A 16,679-nucleotide genomic window follows, 5' to 3' on the forward strand; every position below is an offset into this window, starting at 1 on the left:
GGCTAACTTTACCTGGATCCTACACGTCTTTTTTATATGTAGATTATAATACACCGTAGTTTTGACTCATTTTGTCATTTGTTTCTTACATGCATTTCATGATTGCCTAATAACTGCAGTGTGCGTGTGACTAGTTTCACAATTTGAAGCCTGCAAAGGTGATAAAGTATTTTCTGCAAAGAATAAGGTGTTAAAGGGAGAGGAGGAGGATTTTTTTCCTTTTGTCTACCAATAAATGCCTTTTGTGTATCCACATTACACACATACAGACACACACACAGGCACACACGGCTGCTGCAAACAGGAAACTCGTCTTTAATTTTGGCATGCACTTTACCTTCTATTCAATCTCACAAATAGCATGGAGGAGGAGGAAAGTTTTTTAATACTCATCTATTATAGGACACCAAATGAGTTTCAATCAGTCTTGTAGATGACTACAGTAAAAGTGTGTGTGTGTGTGTGTGTGTGTGTGTGTGTGTGTGTGTGTGTGTGTGTGTGTGTGTGGAATAGATTGAAGACAGCAGAGAGAGGGAAGGAAGGAAAAGAGGATGGTGACAGCGAGACAAGTTTGAGAATTGGAGAGAGTGAAACATCTCACAACAGAATGGAGTAACAAGAGTCTGAAGTCAGTTAAAAATGCTTTTCAAAAAGTGTTAGAAAGAAAATGAGACGAGGAAAAGTTGGAGTGGTTAATTTCTAAATGGCCATGAGGTGGTTTTCTCTGACACTGACTCATTGTTATTTGATTCATGTCTCCCTGCTTTTTTGAATATCGATCCCGGAACTGGAGGAGTGACTCATACGCTGCCGTAGAGGCCTGAGTCACTACAGGAAACGAGTTGAAGCTGGCACCCATTCCCAACCTGATGCCCTCCCAAACCCATCCCTCCTCCCCAACCCCCACGCTTTGTGAACGCCCAGGACGAGTGAATGCGGTGCCAGCGTTTGGCTTAGAAGTGGTAATGACGCTCAAGGACTGTAAGACTCAGCTGTTTTATCAGCCTTATTTTTGGACACATCGACTGTCATGTCAAGGCTGGGGTCTTTAACTTTTTTGGAGTTGTTTAAGTGTAACTTTAAGCTTTGAATGAGGTGCCAGGCTCTGAGAGAGACAAAGCCAGAACCATTTTTGGAAGCATTTTTGGGGAAATTGAAAGGCAGAGAGGACACACTGTAACAACTGTGGTTAAAATTTAAGAAAATCTTCATTAAAACTGCATCGTTGCTTAGTATGTTTTAACTTAGCCTGTACAGACTGGCATATTTCTGTGTAAAAGTTCAACAAAGCTGTGCAGCATTTCTGATTTCCCATTCTAAATTCTTATTTAAAAAAACATGAAACACATTAGTAATTAAAGTTCCTAAAACGGCTGGTTGCTTTAGATTCAACTGATATAAATCAAAAAGACAGTGTTGGTGAAGAATTGGTGCATTTGTTTGCTGGTAATAAGGTTATATGGGCAACTTCATCAGGTCCCAAAAAGCCTCTCGTTCACTCTCTGGCAATTAGCCTGAAGATTAATTGTTGTTTTTGCAGTGAACTCAAGAACCCTATGTGCAATTCTAGGAATAGATGTGATACACACCTAACATTGACCACAATAAAACTTGCATAGTTATGTTTAAGTAACGTTTGTGCCACTAAAAAAGCTCTGATCCATCAAAGCGTGAACAAGGGCCCTGTAGGGGAGGCCTGTGGTGTCTGCCACTTGCCCCTGTCCACTGACACTGTTAGTGGATCCTTTAGATCAGGGGTGTCAAACTCCAGTCCTCGAGGGCTGGAGTTCAGAAACTTTTAAATGTGCCCCTGCTGTAACACACCTGAATAAAATTTAGTAGGTCATTAGCAAGAGATGAACCTGACAAGATGCTGAGGTGGCAACCCCTAACCTCACGCTTGTACGTTGTTGAAGCATATGTGGATCAAGCTTCTTTGGAAACCATAAGTTGAAGTGCTCTAGGATAAGATACCCAAGAACATTTCAAAAGCAATTAAAGGCATGGAATAACACGTTGTGTGCTCCCAGCTTGTAGTAAAGAGCACTTTGAGTGCTCTGAGTAGAAAAGTGCTATATACATACCAGTTCATTTACACTGTAGGGAATGTAGCTGCCATCAGTGAGTGCTGTTGCCATGGCATGTGGTTTTGTTTAGGTCCAGGAAGCAAGATTTTTGCACCATATCATTGCATTATAATGAGATGATCAATGTTAACTGTGTCACTCATCAGTAACATTAACATTGTATTCTTCAAATGATTATATGTTTATGCTAAAACCATGAATTGCTTGACGTACAGCTCAAATTTTATTGTATTTAGTTATAGTTGGTGTGTTCTGCTAACATAGCTGGTATTCCCATTAGGGCACCTTTAATGAAGCTAGCCTTAGCACCATATTAAACATCAAGTACAAACAAACACATTGACTTTGGATGAAAGTCTGCAATCTTCAAAATTCTGACACCGAACTCAATTACATGATGGGCTATATTCTTACTGTAAGTCTTCTTCTTGTTTGCAGAGACACAGCTCAACTAATCCATGATGACAAGGCAGGGAAAGTAAAACGAAATACAAAACACAAGAGACAAGAGACTATCAAAATAAAACAGGAAATCCAAAACATGAGAATTCTTAAATCAGAGATGACAACATGACAAAGGAAAAATGGAAGAGGAAGGATGAACTGAAATAAGAAATTGAATCTAAACTATAACCATTAACAAAACCTAGATAACTAAACTAGAATTAAGATGACCTGAGAATATAAACATAAAGAAACCAACCAGGAACTATCTGCTGAAAATAAGATTGCAAAATTCAAGATGTCCATCCGTCCATCCATCCATTGGATTTCCTCCAGGTTCTTATTTGGTTTCATGTCACAGGGGCAGCAGTCTAAGCAGAGATAACCAGACCTCCCTCTTCTTAGCCACCTCCTTCAGCTCATTGGAGGTGTTTGGCGTGGCCCAAGCCAGCATTATATTAATATTTTAAAACATTGCAGCTGAAATAAAAGCATTGAGCACTGTGGGACATAATAAACTGTTAATATCTACAGGAGAATTTTAAATGCTGATTAAAAATTAAAATGGTGTTATACCAAAACAGGTGGTTGAACTTCATACATTCATTTAACCCACTGTTTTTCTAGATGCTAATTTGAAAATGCTGGTGGAGCCTACATCTGTTCGATTTGGCTGTGGCAGAAGTTGACGTCCCCTCTCCATCATCAAGGCTTTCTTTGCCTTGTATTGTATTATTAAAAGTTATTAAAAACTTCTCACTTTGCTCTAAGTTCTCTAAATCATGGTCAGTAAGAGTAAACATATATCTTATGACAATGAAAGACAGAAGTTAATTTACTAGCTAATGGTAGTAAAAGGTGGAGAAACTGATCTCAGAGCAGTGATAACAGAGCCAGCGGTACCTTCATAGCACAGTGGTTTCTAGCAATCTCCCATGAAAGAATATAGATTTGTCCACATTGTGCATGTGCATATAACCAGAAGAAAGTTGCTGGCCTCATAGTAGAGCTGGGCGATATGAGATTTTTTCATATCACGATATGTTTTTTTCATTTCAGGCGATAACGATATCTATCACGATATAAGCCAAATAACTATATATGTAAGATTTAAATGTGCCGTTGCTCACAAGTAAAATGTGAAATAATCAGCAGCTTGTTTTGATTGAAATATTTATTTCCCATAATAAGTTCAACAGGGTAGATGTACTTAAGGAACATGAGACTTTTTCAGATAAATAAAGGCAAATATTGCAAACTACACAAAAGGCAGCCGCTAAAGCGTTTAAGTCTCAAAATAGAACAAACAAAACAGACTAAATTGTCAATTCCACTTAGAAATTATTAATTCTAAAAATAAATCTTAGTAAATTGACTAACTTTTGTCAATATCAAATAAACTGAGAACTAAAAGGAAATTCTCAATCTCTCCTTGTTGTATAGCTGAGCTTTTCAAACAGTTTTAGCAGTTACTTTAGTCTGACAAAAGCCGAATGACGAATTAGCGCTTCCAGTCAGAGACTGAGCATGCACCGGTTTATTGTATTTCCAGGCTTGCTTTCGACACAATTTACAGTGCGCGCTACTCTGTTTGACTTGAAATAGCCGAAATACCTTCACACTACGGAACTTCTATTCTTCTGTTCGACAATCTCTCCGGCGTTGGAACCATCATCTGTTTTATCTTCGGTAACCTTTGGTTATGCTCTTGGTTGATTTTTCTCTAGTCGGCACACTCATTTCCTCCAATACCCGGGCGGCACAGCGGCTGGCTGCTTCCCAAAACAAATACACATGTGCGGCCTGGCACTTGTGCTGTACGTAACAAGTCACGTGACGTGACGCTGCAGCTGTGATTGGTTCGGCTCTGCACTACTTTTAAGAGGACAAGAGCGGTGAGGCCTATCACAATAGTTTAATTTTTCTATTGAGAAAAAGTTATTTCGCAATACATATCGTTATCGTTCTATCGCCCAGCTCTACCTCATAGGTTGAGAAGCTCAGTCCATTGTTAGTGAGACACAAACATACCCATAAAACTGAGCGATGCTATGGATTTCAGTAGAATCAAATATCGACATAACGATATATAAACGTCTATCGTTTCATTTTACGCTATTGTTTGTTTTGTGGTGTCGCAAAATAAACTGTTTACGGCAATATTTTTTCATCATTTTGATGGTCACTGAAGTGGCTATATTAATTTCTTAAAGTTCTCTCTTTCTCTTATATTTAATATAACCACACTACAGACGGACAAGCACCTGTTTTTATGCGTTGTCGTTAGCAACAATGACGGTAAAACCATCGCGTGTCCGCTTGTTTATTTTCCATATAAACCTTTCACAATAAAGGTCAAGATCCTGTTGAGACTTTTCAAAATAAACTGAATCACGTGAAAGAGTATGCATGCTGTAACACTAGGTGAGAAACTCCAAACTGTACTTTATTTTGACTCATTCCCACATATACCATCCTGCCTCTGTAAATGGGCGACTACTAAATGTGTATTTATCCACAGAAGAAAATAGTCCCACACCACGTCGTGCTGCATCTCCATCTGCTCATGTTGGAGATGTGTTTTACAGGAAAGATAAAACTCAGGCACAGGCTAAAATGCACTGGAGGTTTTCTGTATTACTTGGAAAAAGCCTTACATCATTTAAATATGAAACATTTCTGAAAATGTTCCTATTTAGCATTATGCTTTAAGAAAGAAAAAAAACACACACACACACACACACACACACACACACACACACACACACTACCCTCAATCCTAACCCTAGAAAGGTCACTGGCAGATGTTAAGAGGTTAAACAAAATAATGCAGGTTTGGGATTGTTCTTCTTTGGGTACAAGTGAAACACCCCAAAACAGGATTTTTCCATCTCAGTACCTGACTAAATGAGGAGTCCTTTTTTTGTAGTCTGTATCTGGTATGTGTATGCGATCCAAATCATTTCAGATTCTCACGGACAAAACTTTGGTTTCCCTTCATGCAAAGAGTCAGAGAGCAGAGCTTGTTAGTACTGCTCAGCTTAATTATGAGACACTTTATGTTAATGCTGTTTTCTGCTTTGAATCATGGATCCTTTGTTTAAAATATTTATATATGCGCCCACCACACACACACACACACACACACACACACACACACACACACACACACACACACACACACACACACACACACACGGTTTATTGTTTTAGTTGTTCAGCAGTGAGCTCCATCGAATGTTGTGATGGGAAAGTGAGGCAAGTTTGTTAGAAGCATGTGTGTGTTTGCAGAAGAAAGTGAAGAAATTACTCTCACTTTGCTTTAACCTTGTGTCTCACTACATTTGAATATGGATATTTTTCTTAATGAGCTTGCCATCCGTGTTTCCGTCGCTCTGTACGTTTCCCTCTGATCTTTTCGTTCACTGCCTCTCTTTCCCTCCCTCCACTCTCTGTCCTCTCACTCTCTTGCTCTCATTAAATCTACTACCATCCATGTCTGCATTTTCCAGGGCTGTTATTTGACGGAGATGGGTTTTTTTCTCACCTGTGACAGAGGATTTAATAACTTGATTTTCTAGATTTGTAGCAAAAACACACAGAAACAAGAGCACATTACTGTTCCTGCTGCCTAGTTTCTGTTGATATTAGATGAGACATCAACCATGTTATGTGTATTGACATTGCATAGTTTGACCACCAGAGGGCAGTCTACAGTTTTTACATAACACGTGACAGCTAGCTAATCTGAGTAGAGTCTGGCTCATGGTGACTGTGGATGAATTTGGATGAATTAAATGAATTAAAATCTTTTCCTTTTCTTGCTTGCGTAAAATTCCTCTAGTGGCTGTTTGGGGACTTTGGGGGAACTTTGAGAACCCTTGCTCTATGGGCTTACGCAAGCTGGGATGTCATGTGATCAAAATCCTTTGACCCATAACTGTAAATCACAGATAAAAAAAAAACATTTCAGGTTGGCTGTGGCCTTTGTGTATATACTGTATGTTCCTACTCCACGTGTTTTCTCAATGTTCTCTGGGTGATCTTGTCGTCCCTTCCTGCTCCCATATCAGCTGGGCTGAGCTCCATCCCCCCTGTGATCCTCTTCAGCAGCCATTCCCAAAGCCAAGAGTCCTGCGGCCACCTAAAAAAACAGAAAATCCCATTCGGCCCAGCCAATCTGAAATCTTCACTTTACTCAAAGTATAAGAGAAAGTGATGAATTTTCTTGAAATTTTTATTTAAGAAATGCAAACAACACAGGCTGTTAACTATAAATTGCTACTCTGTTGCTACCACCTACCACTGGCACACAAACTTTAATACAAGAGCAGTAGATTTAGGTCAGAGTAATGAGTAACATTAGAAACTAACCACCTCCTATCACCAGTTTTCATCTATTTTTTATACAAATACATTTATATAAATATGTAACCTTACATACTTAATTTCAAAGTTACTGTAGCCCACCAACAGTTCCTTCACGGCCCACCAGGGGGCATCGACCCACACTTTGGAAATGACTACTTTCAGAATAGAAGGCAAATAGCAGCATGGATGTAGGCTTGGATTTAGCATTTGGGATGAAAAAAACAATTTAAATACTGTTTTATACATTCTGCTGAAGTTTTATGCACCAGTTTAGACCCAACCTGTTTTTCTCTCAAGGAAAACATAATGTTTGGTACCAGCTGACAATTCAACATGACACAGTGAGGCTCTCTGTATCTCTGTCTTTACAATAACTACTCTTATCTTTTCTAAATCAAATCTAGCTGGATGTGTAGCTGTGGATCATATATTTGGTAACTGAACGGAAAAAAAAAATCACATTTTGTAAATATATCCAACCGTACGACTGGCCCCAAATGGGTGAGTTCACAGTGGCTACTTCCATCTTTTAAATACAGCCTGTGAGATGGAAATAATAGAAAAATAACAGACAAAGGTAAAATGTGTCAAAATGTATGGAAAGGTAGAAGTTAAATGTTTGGGGGCAAAAATGAAAGAACTCACTGAACCCCCAACAAAGAATGATCTTGAGGATGGAGGAAAATGAGATGTAATAAGGATGAGCAAATGCCCCGATCACCTTCTGTGCATTTAATACTCGGAATACTTACTTCCAGCCAACATGGATTTATTAGACCTAATACCAATAGAAGCTATTTTGGACTGCAGCCATGCGTCATCAACAGTAACACCTCTGAAATAACAAATAAGATGCTGATAATCGTCATAAAAAGCTAAACGTAAATCCCTCTCGTGCTGAACCTGAACAGCAACATCTTATTCAGTTCGGGTTGAAGGCTTCCCCACGGACAACTGGTGTCATATTGATCAGATCGACAATACGCATAACCAACCACGCAGGCTCCATAAATCAAGTCGGTACTGGATACTGGTCTAAATCTATTAGCAGCTGACAGGAGCCGTGGGTTAGGACGGGCTCAGTGAGAGCCACGGATCAGGAAGTAAATCCTGCAGCGCTGCAGCAGCAGGTGACCTCTCTGTGCCCTTTGGCTGTTACTCCCAGGAAGTGTGTGTGTGTGTGTTTGAGCAGGTGCTAACATTTACAGAGGTAAAGCTTGTATTTCACCTACTGGGCCCTGACATCTCTGAAGGCTGTATTTAGAGGCAACGGTTTGTCTTGTTGCACCCAAAGGAGCAATGGCCAAATCTCAAGCAAACAACTAGTTGGTGGACTTTGATTACTCGGGCCTCAGCTGCTGGAACTTGTAGTTTTTTTTACCGCCTGAGCCGATGGGGGAGCATCCTGCACCGCTGAGCCCCGGTCTGTAAGTAGTGCTGCAGAAAATCGTGTTCTGTTGCGTTTAGCAGCTACAGTCGATGTTGTTCCTAAAGCATCTGAGGTAACGTTGCGCCAGGATGGAGAAGTTATGTTGTGACTGTTCACATGGGAACAGTCACACAGTACAAGTATCTTGTCTTCTGTTATCTGCTGATACAGATATCAGATGGGAGCAGGCCTGTCTGACAGACAGTGCTGTAACAGGGTTGGTGCTGTTATACGTAACCAGAACTGCCCAAAGTGTGATGGAGAGATAAGAATACATTTAAACTGAGAGCAATAAATCTAAAAACAATAACGGAGCATTAATATCTGGAGTGTCCTGTGTGTGATCCATTCCTCCGCCACAACCTCATCTCTGTATGCACTTTTGCTACCAGGCTGCCACAAAGGCATGGATTTCTGTTCGATGATTGTGATAAGGAGCAGTTTGTCTTTATGACAGTGCGATTAAACAGTTGGTGTTTCTTATATACTCCACTTCCCTGCTTCTCTTTTGTCCCTCCATTCTTTCACTTTTTCACTTTTCACTTTTCATCTCTTCATTTCCTCTTCCATCTTCCTCTGCTTTGCCTCTTCTTCTTCTTCCCTTTCACTTTCTCCTCTTCGCATTTCTTTTCCCCACTTCTGTTCTTCAGTCTCTCTTAGTTCTCCTCCCCCCACCATTCCACCTTGTTTCCTTTCCTCATTTCCCCTCCCTTTCTCCTGTCTTTTTAATCTTCATGTCCCCTTTTCCTTCTTTTGATTTCTTCATAGATCCTCTCTGTCTCTGTGACTTGTTGGTTTGTTTTCCTCTCCTCCCCTTTTTTCTTTTCTTGCCACCTCTTCTTTCGTTTCATCCTCATCTCTCCTCCCCTCGCTTTCCGCCCTCACTTCACCTCTTTGTTTTTCCCTTTCTTTCTCCCTACTGTATGTCCTCTCCTGTCGTCTTTCTTCTCATCCATCCTCCTTCCTTTCTTCTAATTTTACTACAACTTAATTTTTTGGGTCTTTTCTCCTTTTTCCCGGTTATTCCCCTTTTCTTCTATTCTTCTAATTATCTACTTTCTCTTCCTGTAAGGTCTCTTCCCACCTCTTCTTTGACGACTTGCTCCTTTCCTCTTTCTTTTCCCTCTCTAACACATCATAAATATTAATGTCACACCATCCCTAAGCTCACTGCCGTATTATTTCATTACTAGCAAAAAGCTGCTCTATGAGCACTTTTTTGCCAGGCCTGTGGCATTTAAGGGACACAGCACATGCACCGATTTCTTTGGTCAATAATTTAAGATTCCAGTTGTAAAACCTTAAATTGTACCCTACTCAGTTCACATCTAAATTTATCTGCAGGCTGATCATTAAACCACAGATTGTTGCATTTATAGTAATTTGCTTATATTTTAAATAAATATCTCTGTATAAATCTCTATATCTCTATTTTGTTTTCATGTCATTTAGCAGTACTTGTCACAGGGTTCACTCAGTCCTGATGGTCATCAAAAAATGTCTTGAGCTTTACCTCAATGAACTATTAAGCTGCTCTATATGTCCGTGATATTAAAGGACTTTATGTCTCATTCTTCATTCCATATTTAGCAGTGAGTTGAAAGAAATTCCCTCGCAGATACACATGTATGTGAGACTTCAGTATGGTTTGTCCACCCGTCGCTTGGCAAATTCAGTATCATGAGACCAAGACGAGGAAATGCTCAACCTGCTTCCTGTGGTGAAACAGTGAATGGACTAACAGTCAACCCGCTTTCATCTGCAGGTCATCACATACTGACGTTTGGTCAGGAGCACATGTGTGGATGTGCGGATTCACATTATGACCCGCTGGATGTTTTCTTCTGAAACATGCAGGGCAGGCAGAATTTTATAGGAGTTCTTTAATGTCTGAAATGGAAGGCGTGAAGTTTTTGGCAAAAGATGGTGTTGTCATGATGAGTCTAACCATGATCGCCAAAGAAACCTTCTGCAGATAGACAACATGTGCCATATTTGAACCTAAACTTTTTCATTTTAGTTTTTTTATTTAACGTCAAGTCAAAACAGAAAAAACTGGTCCCAGTCTGCCTTGAGGTGACTGTTGTTGTGATTTGGCGCTATATAAATAAAATTGAATTGAATTGAATAGATAGCACTGAAACACCTGCCTTCTGCCTGCCTCCCAACGTGCACTTTTTAAAGGTTTTTGTTCATAAACACATTGGTACAGGGGGGTATTGTGTGTTAAAAGATGACGAGAAGGGGCTCTGGACCATGGTTGTCCTACTTTTGTCTCCTTGTCTGTAAGTTTGCATTTGTTGCTGTTTTTTATATCGCGTGCTCTTCCAGGCTTTTAAAATTAAATCACAGTGTCTTTATATTATGATTGTAATAATAATAATAATAATGGATTGGATTTATATAGCGCTTTTCAAGGCACCCAAAGCGCTTTTACAATGCCACTATTCATTCACTCTCGCATTCACACACTGGTGGAGGCAGCTACAGTTGTAGCCACAGCTGACCTGGGGCAGACTGACAGAAGCGAGGCTGCCATATCGCGCCATCGGCCCCTCTGGCCAACACCAGTTGGCTAGAGGGGCCAACTGGTGTTGCGTGCTCTTCCAGGCTTTTAAAATTAAATCACAGTGTCTTTATATTATGATTGTAGTCATTTAACTCAATGTAGTTTTTAATTATGTGTAATTTGGCTGGTCTTCTTCAGCTCTAATAAATGCCTGTAGCCTAGTACATGTTATCCCATATGGAAAAGATGTATATAAGTCTTATAAAGTTTGTATCTGTCTTGTGTGAAACTTGTATGAAAAGCATACAAGAGTGAAAACAGATATAAGATCCCTAGAAAAATTATATAAATGAAACTTGTATGTTTTGGATACTTACTAAAACAATATACGAAAGTGGCCACTTTCATGAGTAAGTCATATAAGCCTTCACTATATGAAGTAGGCCATCTTATGCAAGCCTTTTATAAGTTTTTACTATTTCTTTTCCATATGGGAATGCCGAGTAGTGTTTGGAAGTGAAACATAAAGAAGTACATCCTCTGTCCTCACCTTATTCATCAGCTCTTCTCCTCTTTGGTCTGTTTCCCCTCTATTTGCTCTCTCCTCAATCTCCACAGTGTGAAATCCAATTAATCAGCATACTGTAATGCCTTTGATAAAACCAATACTCTTCCCCTCTCTTTCTCATATCGATTCGAAGAGTTTCTTGTGTTGGCAAAGCAGCCTGAAACAAAAGCACACACACAAAAAGAGTTGACTGCACCAAAACACAGAGAGTGTGGAGAGTGGCTGATATCGACTGAACTTAATGCAACAACTGTCTCCTTCATACTGTGGTTTCAGTTCATTTCTCCTCCCCTTTCTTTATTATTTATCCAGTAAAACAATCATTCTTTTGTAATTTCTTATTGTATCTTTCTGTCCTTTAACTTTTTGCGTTTGCAGTGATCCACAGTGTGTGGAATTACTGTGGAAGGCTTAAACCTAGTGGATCAAAGCAGTAGTATTCTGTGGATTTATGATTTTTCCATAACATTTGTTTTTGTTTTTGTTTTGTTTTTTTTACAGATGCAGCAGGATCTTTATTTCATTCTGTTTTTTTGCCACATTAAACATTACAGCGATCAGACATAACATTATGACCACTGACATGGGAAGTGAATAACACTGATTATGTCTTCATCATGCCACCTGTTAGTGGGTGGGATATATCAGGGATCAAGTGAGTATTTTATCCTCAAAGTTGATGTTAGAAGCAGGGAAAATGGGAAAGTGTGAGATTTTGAGTGAGTTTAACAAGGTTCAAACTGTGATGGCCAGATGACTGGGCCAGCTTTGGGCATCTCCAAATCTCCAGCTCTTGTGGGATGTTCCCAGTCTGCAGTGGTCAGAACAGGGGTGAACCATTAACAGGGTCATGAAAGCCAAGGCTCACTGATGCACATGGGGAGTGAAGGCCGGCTGTGAGGTCCGCTCCAACAGACGAGCTACTGTAGCTCAAATTATAGAAAAAGTTACGGCTGGTTCTGGTAGAAAGGTGTCAGAATACACAGAACATCACAGTTTGTTGTGCATGGGGCAGCAGAGTTGCAGACCAGTCAGGGTGGCCATGCTGACCCCTGTCCAAAAGCAATAACAATGTGCACATGAGACCTGGACAACAGAGCAATGGAAGAAAGTGATCAATCTTTTTTTTTTTCTTCACATGGATGGCTGGGTGCATTTGTGTCCCTGACCTGGGGAACACCTGGCAGCAGGATGCTCTTCTGCATGAGGACTAAACCAGCAGAGGCAGTGTTATACTTTGAGTATTAGCCAGTTAGATTAACCAGCCTCAAGTGGTTGTTAGAGAAACTACAGTTTAAGGCAGTGGTGTTGCTGCAAAGCAGTTCTTTTTTACTTAGGTTTATAAAACAAATCTTCTTGGTTAAGTTTATGAAAAGCTAACGGTTTAGGTTAAAATATGCATGCTGGACTCTTTCTTGGTTTTTAATGTGGGTAGAACCGCAAACTTGTACTTTACCTCCCAGTCCACAGAGTGGGATGAGTGCACATTTAATAAATTAACCTTCATAATGACGCTGTGGATGCTAGCATTAAAAAAAGTTATACTCTTGTTCTAATTAGTAAATTGTAGCATTGGTGACACATAAATCCACAGCTCAAACCATTGCTGTGTTTAGCATTACAGAGACGCGCATTGCTGCTGAGGATGGTGAAATAGAAAGTAAAACATGTCCTCACAAACTAAAACGGTAAAGAGCTCGATTACGACACAGTAAGGAGTAAAATACGCTTGGACTGAAGTGAAAAAAACACCAGTGAAATTCAAGAGAGCTTGGGTGACATTTGACACATCCTTTCCTTCAAGTGTATTAGCACATTTCGTTTTTGAAATGTATCCTGAGATGGTAACTTATAACGTGGCCTCCTTTCAAAAATGCAGAAGTCTTCATGCTTCTGTTTGATTTTATTTTTGCAGAGGTATCCAGCAGCAGTTATCCAGCTACAGAGAGACTGTGATCCGACAGGCCACGGCAGCGGCAGGCTCGGCCGTTCACCGCGACGACGCGCCGACCTGTGGCATCTGCCACAAGACCAAGTTCGCAGATGGCTGTGGGAACCCGTGCTCGTACTGCCAGACCAAGTTCTGCGCTCGCTGTGGGGGGCGTGTGTCCCTGCGATCCAACACGGTGAGGGAAGGCTACACTTTCTCAGCACAAAAACACATATTTTTATCCTTGTGAAGTAGCACACAGCAATATAGCAAATATTAAACCTGCCCTCACAAAAGTGTGATGCAGTATCCTCCACACGTTTCAGTGTGAAGGGCAAAAAGAATAGAGGACAAAAGATAATACTTTGATCGTTATTAAAGGTTGAATTGAAACTCATTCTCCTAAACAGCAATATGCATCAGTTCCCGGACAGAGCTGCAGCTGTCTGGAAGAAATACAGCACTGTCACATTTGAAGAGTTTGGATATTAAAAAGTATCACAAGTATAATATCGAGTGATGTACACGCTCTTTAATTTGTATATCTTCAATATGCATTCTTTTCTGTATTGTAAAAAAGAACATGATCACAATCCTACAACCCAAACTGCTTTATACGTTAGTAAAATGAACAGTATACAGATACAATAATACAGAATTAAATAGGTTAATGTAAAAAACACAGTAATGTATATTAGGGCTGCCACGATTAGTCGACTAGTCACGATTACGTCGACTATCAGAATCGTCGACGACTGATTTAATAGTCGACGCGTCGTTTGAAGCTTTGTAAGATCCCAAAAGACGCAGGAATAAGTAGCAGGATTTAAGAGTGTAATAACGGACTGAAACAGAAGATGGCAGCACTGCATGTACAAGGATGCCAGCTGCCCTTAAACCCCGAAGAAGAAGAAGCTCTGTCCCAGAATTCATAGCGCCCGGCTCAGTTTCCAACAATGGCGGCAGCTAGTTAGTTTTAATATTACTCTTATTATTCTTTCTGGGTCACAAAATAAACGTTTAACATATTTTCAGGCGAGAATGTAGCTGTGTAAACCTCAAATATCGGCTCAGTTTATCAAGACACCACATATTTTCAAAAGCGCTCCGACGTTTTCGGAGACGTCTGTTACCCGCTAGCTCGATAGCTAACTGGGGGCAAGGCTAACTAGAGCCGTGAGAACACCGGACTCCCGGCCGTCACGTAGATAACTTTAAAATGTTATTGTTTGGCTTTTTTTTTAGTATTTTATTTGTTCCTGAGTAAATCGGTTTGGCTGAGATTAAAGTTATAGTTTTTACACAGCTGAATAAACGTCAAACAGACAGCTGATTATCAGAAGTGTGAGATGCTCCAGAATATACTCCGGTGTCCTGTTATATTTTAGATAGCAAGGAGTTTATTAAACTTCACCGAAACAATCTGCAAGTTTAATTAAAATTTAATAAACTACCATCTTGTCTTTATTTTTAGTTAGCACCTTAAACACTTAAAGCTGTAAGCTAATGATAGTTAGATAAGAGCAGATGCTGCTGGTGCAACCTACAGCTTGTAGGTTTTACGTCCAATGGGTGATGATCTGATTAGTCGACTAATCGCAAAAATAATCGGTGACTAGTCGACTATCAGAATAATCGTTTGTGGCAGCCCTAATATATATATAAACACAGAAGTATTTTCCTTTTATTAAATTTGTGTGTACACTATACTGAACTAAGAGATATGCAGAGTTTTATTCCTAGGCGTCCACTGACCCACTTTCGAGCCTTTTTTTCAGACATGGCAACGTTAGAACAGGAATATTTCAAAGATAAAAGCCTGACATTTTCACTGATCTTTCTCAACATCAAAATGAACCACAATCTGTCATTTGGGACAGATTCCCCAAAAGTATTGGCTACTAATAATATGAAAAAATAAAACTCCAGCAGTCCTGCAAAATCCCATATTTGAGCACACCTTAATACGAATATTGAAAAAGACAGTCAGTGACCATTTCTGATTGGCATATAGTTTAATGTAAAATAAAGCACGCGCAATACTTTTTAACATAAACTTCTTAGTTGCAAAAATAACTCCAGCATGAATCGACTTGTTGTATTTGCTGGATTGAGCAAGTACGACAAGTTGTGCCACTAAAGCAAAAATCAGCATGTCGTCTTGTTCAGCAGGAACAAAATACCGGAGATTCCAGATGGCGCTCTAATCACAAGTCAGAAAATAAGTTATTTAAATATGTGCATACATTTCATTAAAGACCTGGGTCACTAAAATCTCAAATCATCACATTTTTACAATAGTTTCTGCTCAGCCATCTCTGATTTGCATTAAAACTGAACGACCCAAAGTTTGGACATGTATAATGATTGCTAGGAAATTTGAGACGGTTGAGCAGCAGGAATGTTTGATTTTAGATGGACTGATGCTGTTTGTGCCCAACCTACGCATGTTCGCTTTCCTGCTGAGTTTATGCTGTTATCCTCAAGATTCAAGCCTTATTTGATGCAATATGTTTTTTTTTCTAAATTATGGTAACGTTGTAAACACGAATAAGTAATTGAAATTAAATCTACACTCAGTATACTTCCTACAAGCAGCTGGTGATAAAAGCACGCACTGAACATCACATCAGGCCTCAGGTGTTGGAACTCAGATGGAGCTGATGAGCCGTGGGTCGTACTGTATGTGCTCTCGAAATGTACTGTATCTGAGCTCTGTGTGTGTTACCATGTGTGTGTGTGTGTGAGAGACCTGGTAAAGGTTAATTGGGCATTAGACTGAGCAGTGGATGGGAGAGGGGGGTGTCTCTCACTCTGTCTCGCTCTGCCAGGGGTCCGGAGGTGCCCTATACACACACAGTGGGGTGTATGTGCGTGTGTGGTGATGCTGGGAGGCAAGTCTTCCTCTGAAATAAGTGACATCCCGTCTTACCCCCCAATCCCCACATCCCCTCCCCTGAATTGTCGCTGTGGCATTTAATGACCTCACACACGCAAACACACAAATGCTCAAAAGTACATCCTAATTAGTTAGTGGCTAACGTGGGGAGAGTTCAGCAGGGGGGTGGGGGGTGGGGCGTTACATTTAGTGGAAACTTTTTGAAAGGTACATTGACAGGTACGCACACATACACACAAGCAGACTCACAACACTGTTTATTAATGTTTGTTTGACTTTCTGTTTAATTATACTTTGTTAACTTTGCTCAGTGTGAACAGAAAACATGCGTTACGACTCAGGGAAGACATGAAATTACTCAAGAATACCGGCTTGAGTTTTACCACCACTGGACATTTACTCAAATAACTAAAGGAATACAATCATTTATACAGAAGCAAAT

General features: G+C 40.0%; 1 protein-coding gene across 14 annotated transcripts in view; it reads left to right on the forward strand.

Annotated features, from left to right (window-relative positions):
- The window catches only part of rims1a (regulating synaptic membrane exocytosis 1a), a 117,996-nt gene that overhangs the window by 22,501 nt on the left and 78,816 nt on the right, over window positions 1–16,679 (forward strand). For all 14 annotated transcript variants that reach the window (XM_085478439.1, XM_085478437.1, XM_085478438.1 and 11 more), the window contains exon 3: window positions 13,324–13,534. In XM_085478439.1, the coding sequence (XP_085334565.1) occupies window positions 13,324–13,534 (211 nt within the window). The remainder of the gene's footprint in view (window positions 1–13,323; window positions 13,535–16,679) is intronic.

The sequence above is a fragment of the Copadichromis virginalis genome, linkage group LG13 (genome assembly GCF_057382275.1).
Source record: "Copadichromis virginalis isolate Kocher_CV1m ecotype Utaka linkage group LG13, C_Virginalis_male_GT1.1, whole genome shotgun sequence".
Classification (NCBI taxonomy): Eukaryota; Metazoa; Chordata; class Actinopteri; order Cichliformes; family Cichlidae; genus Copadichromis; species Copadichromis virginalis.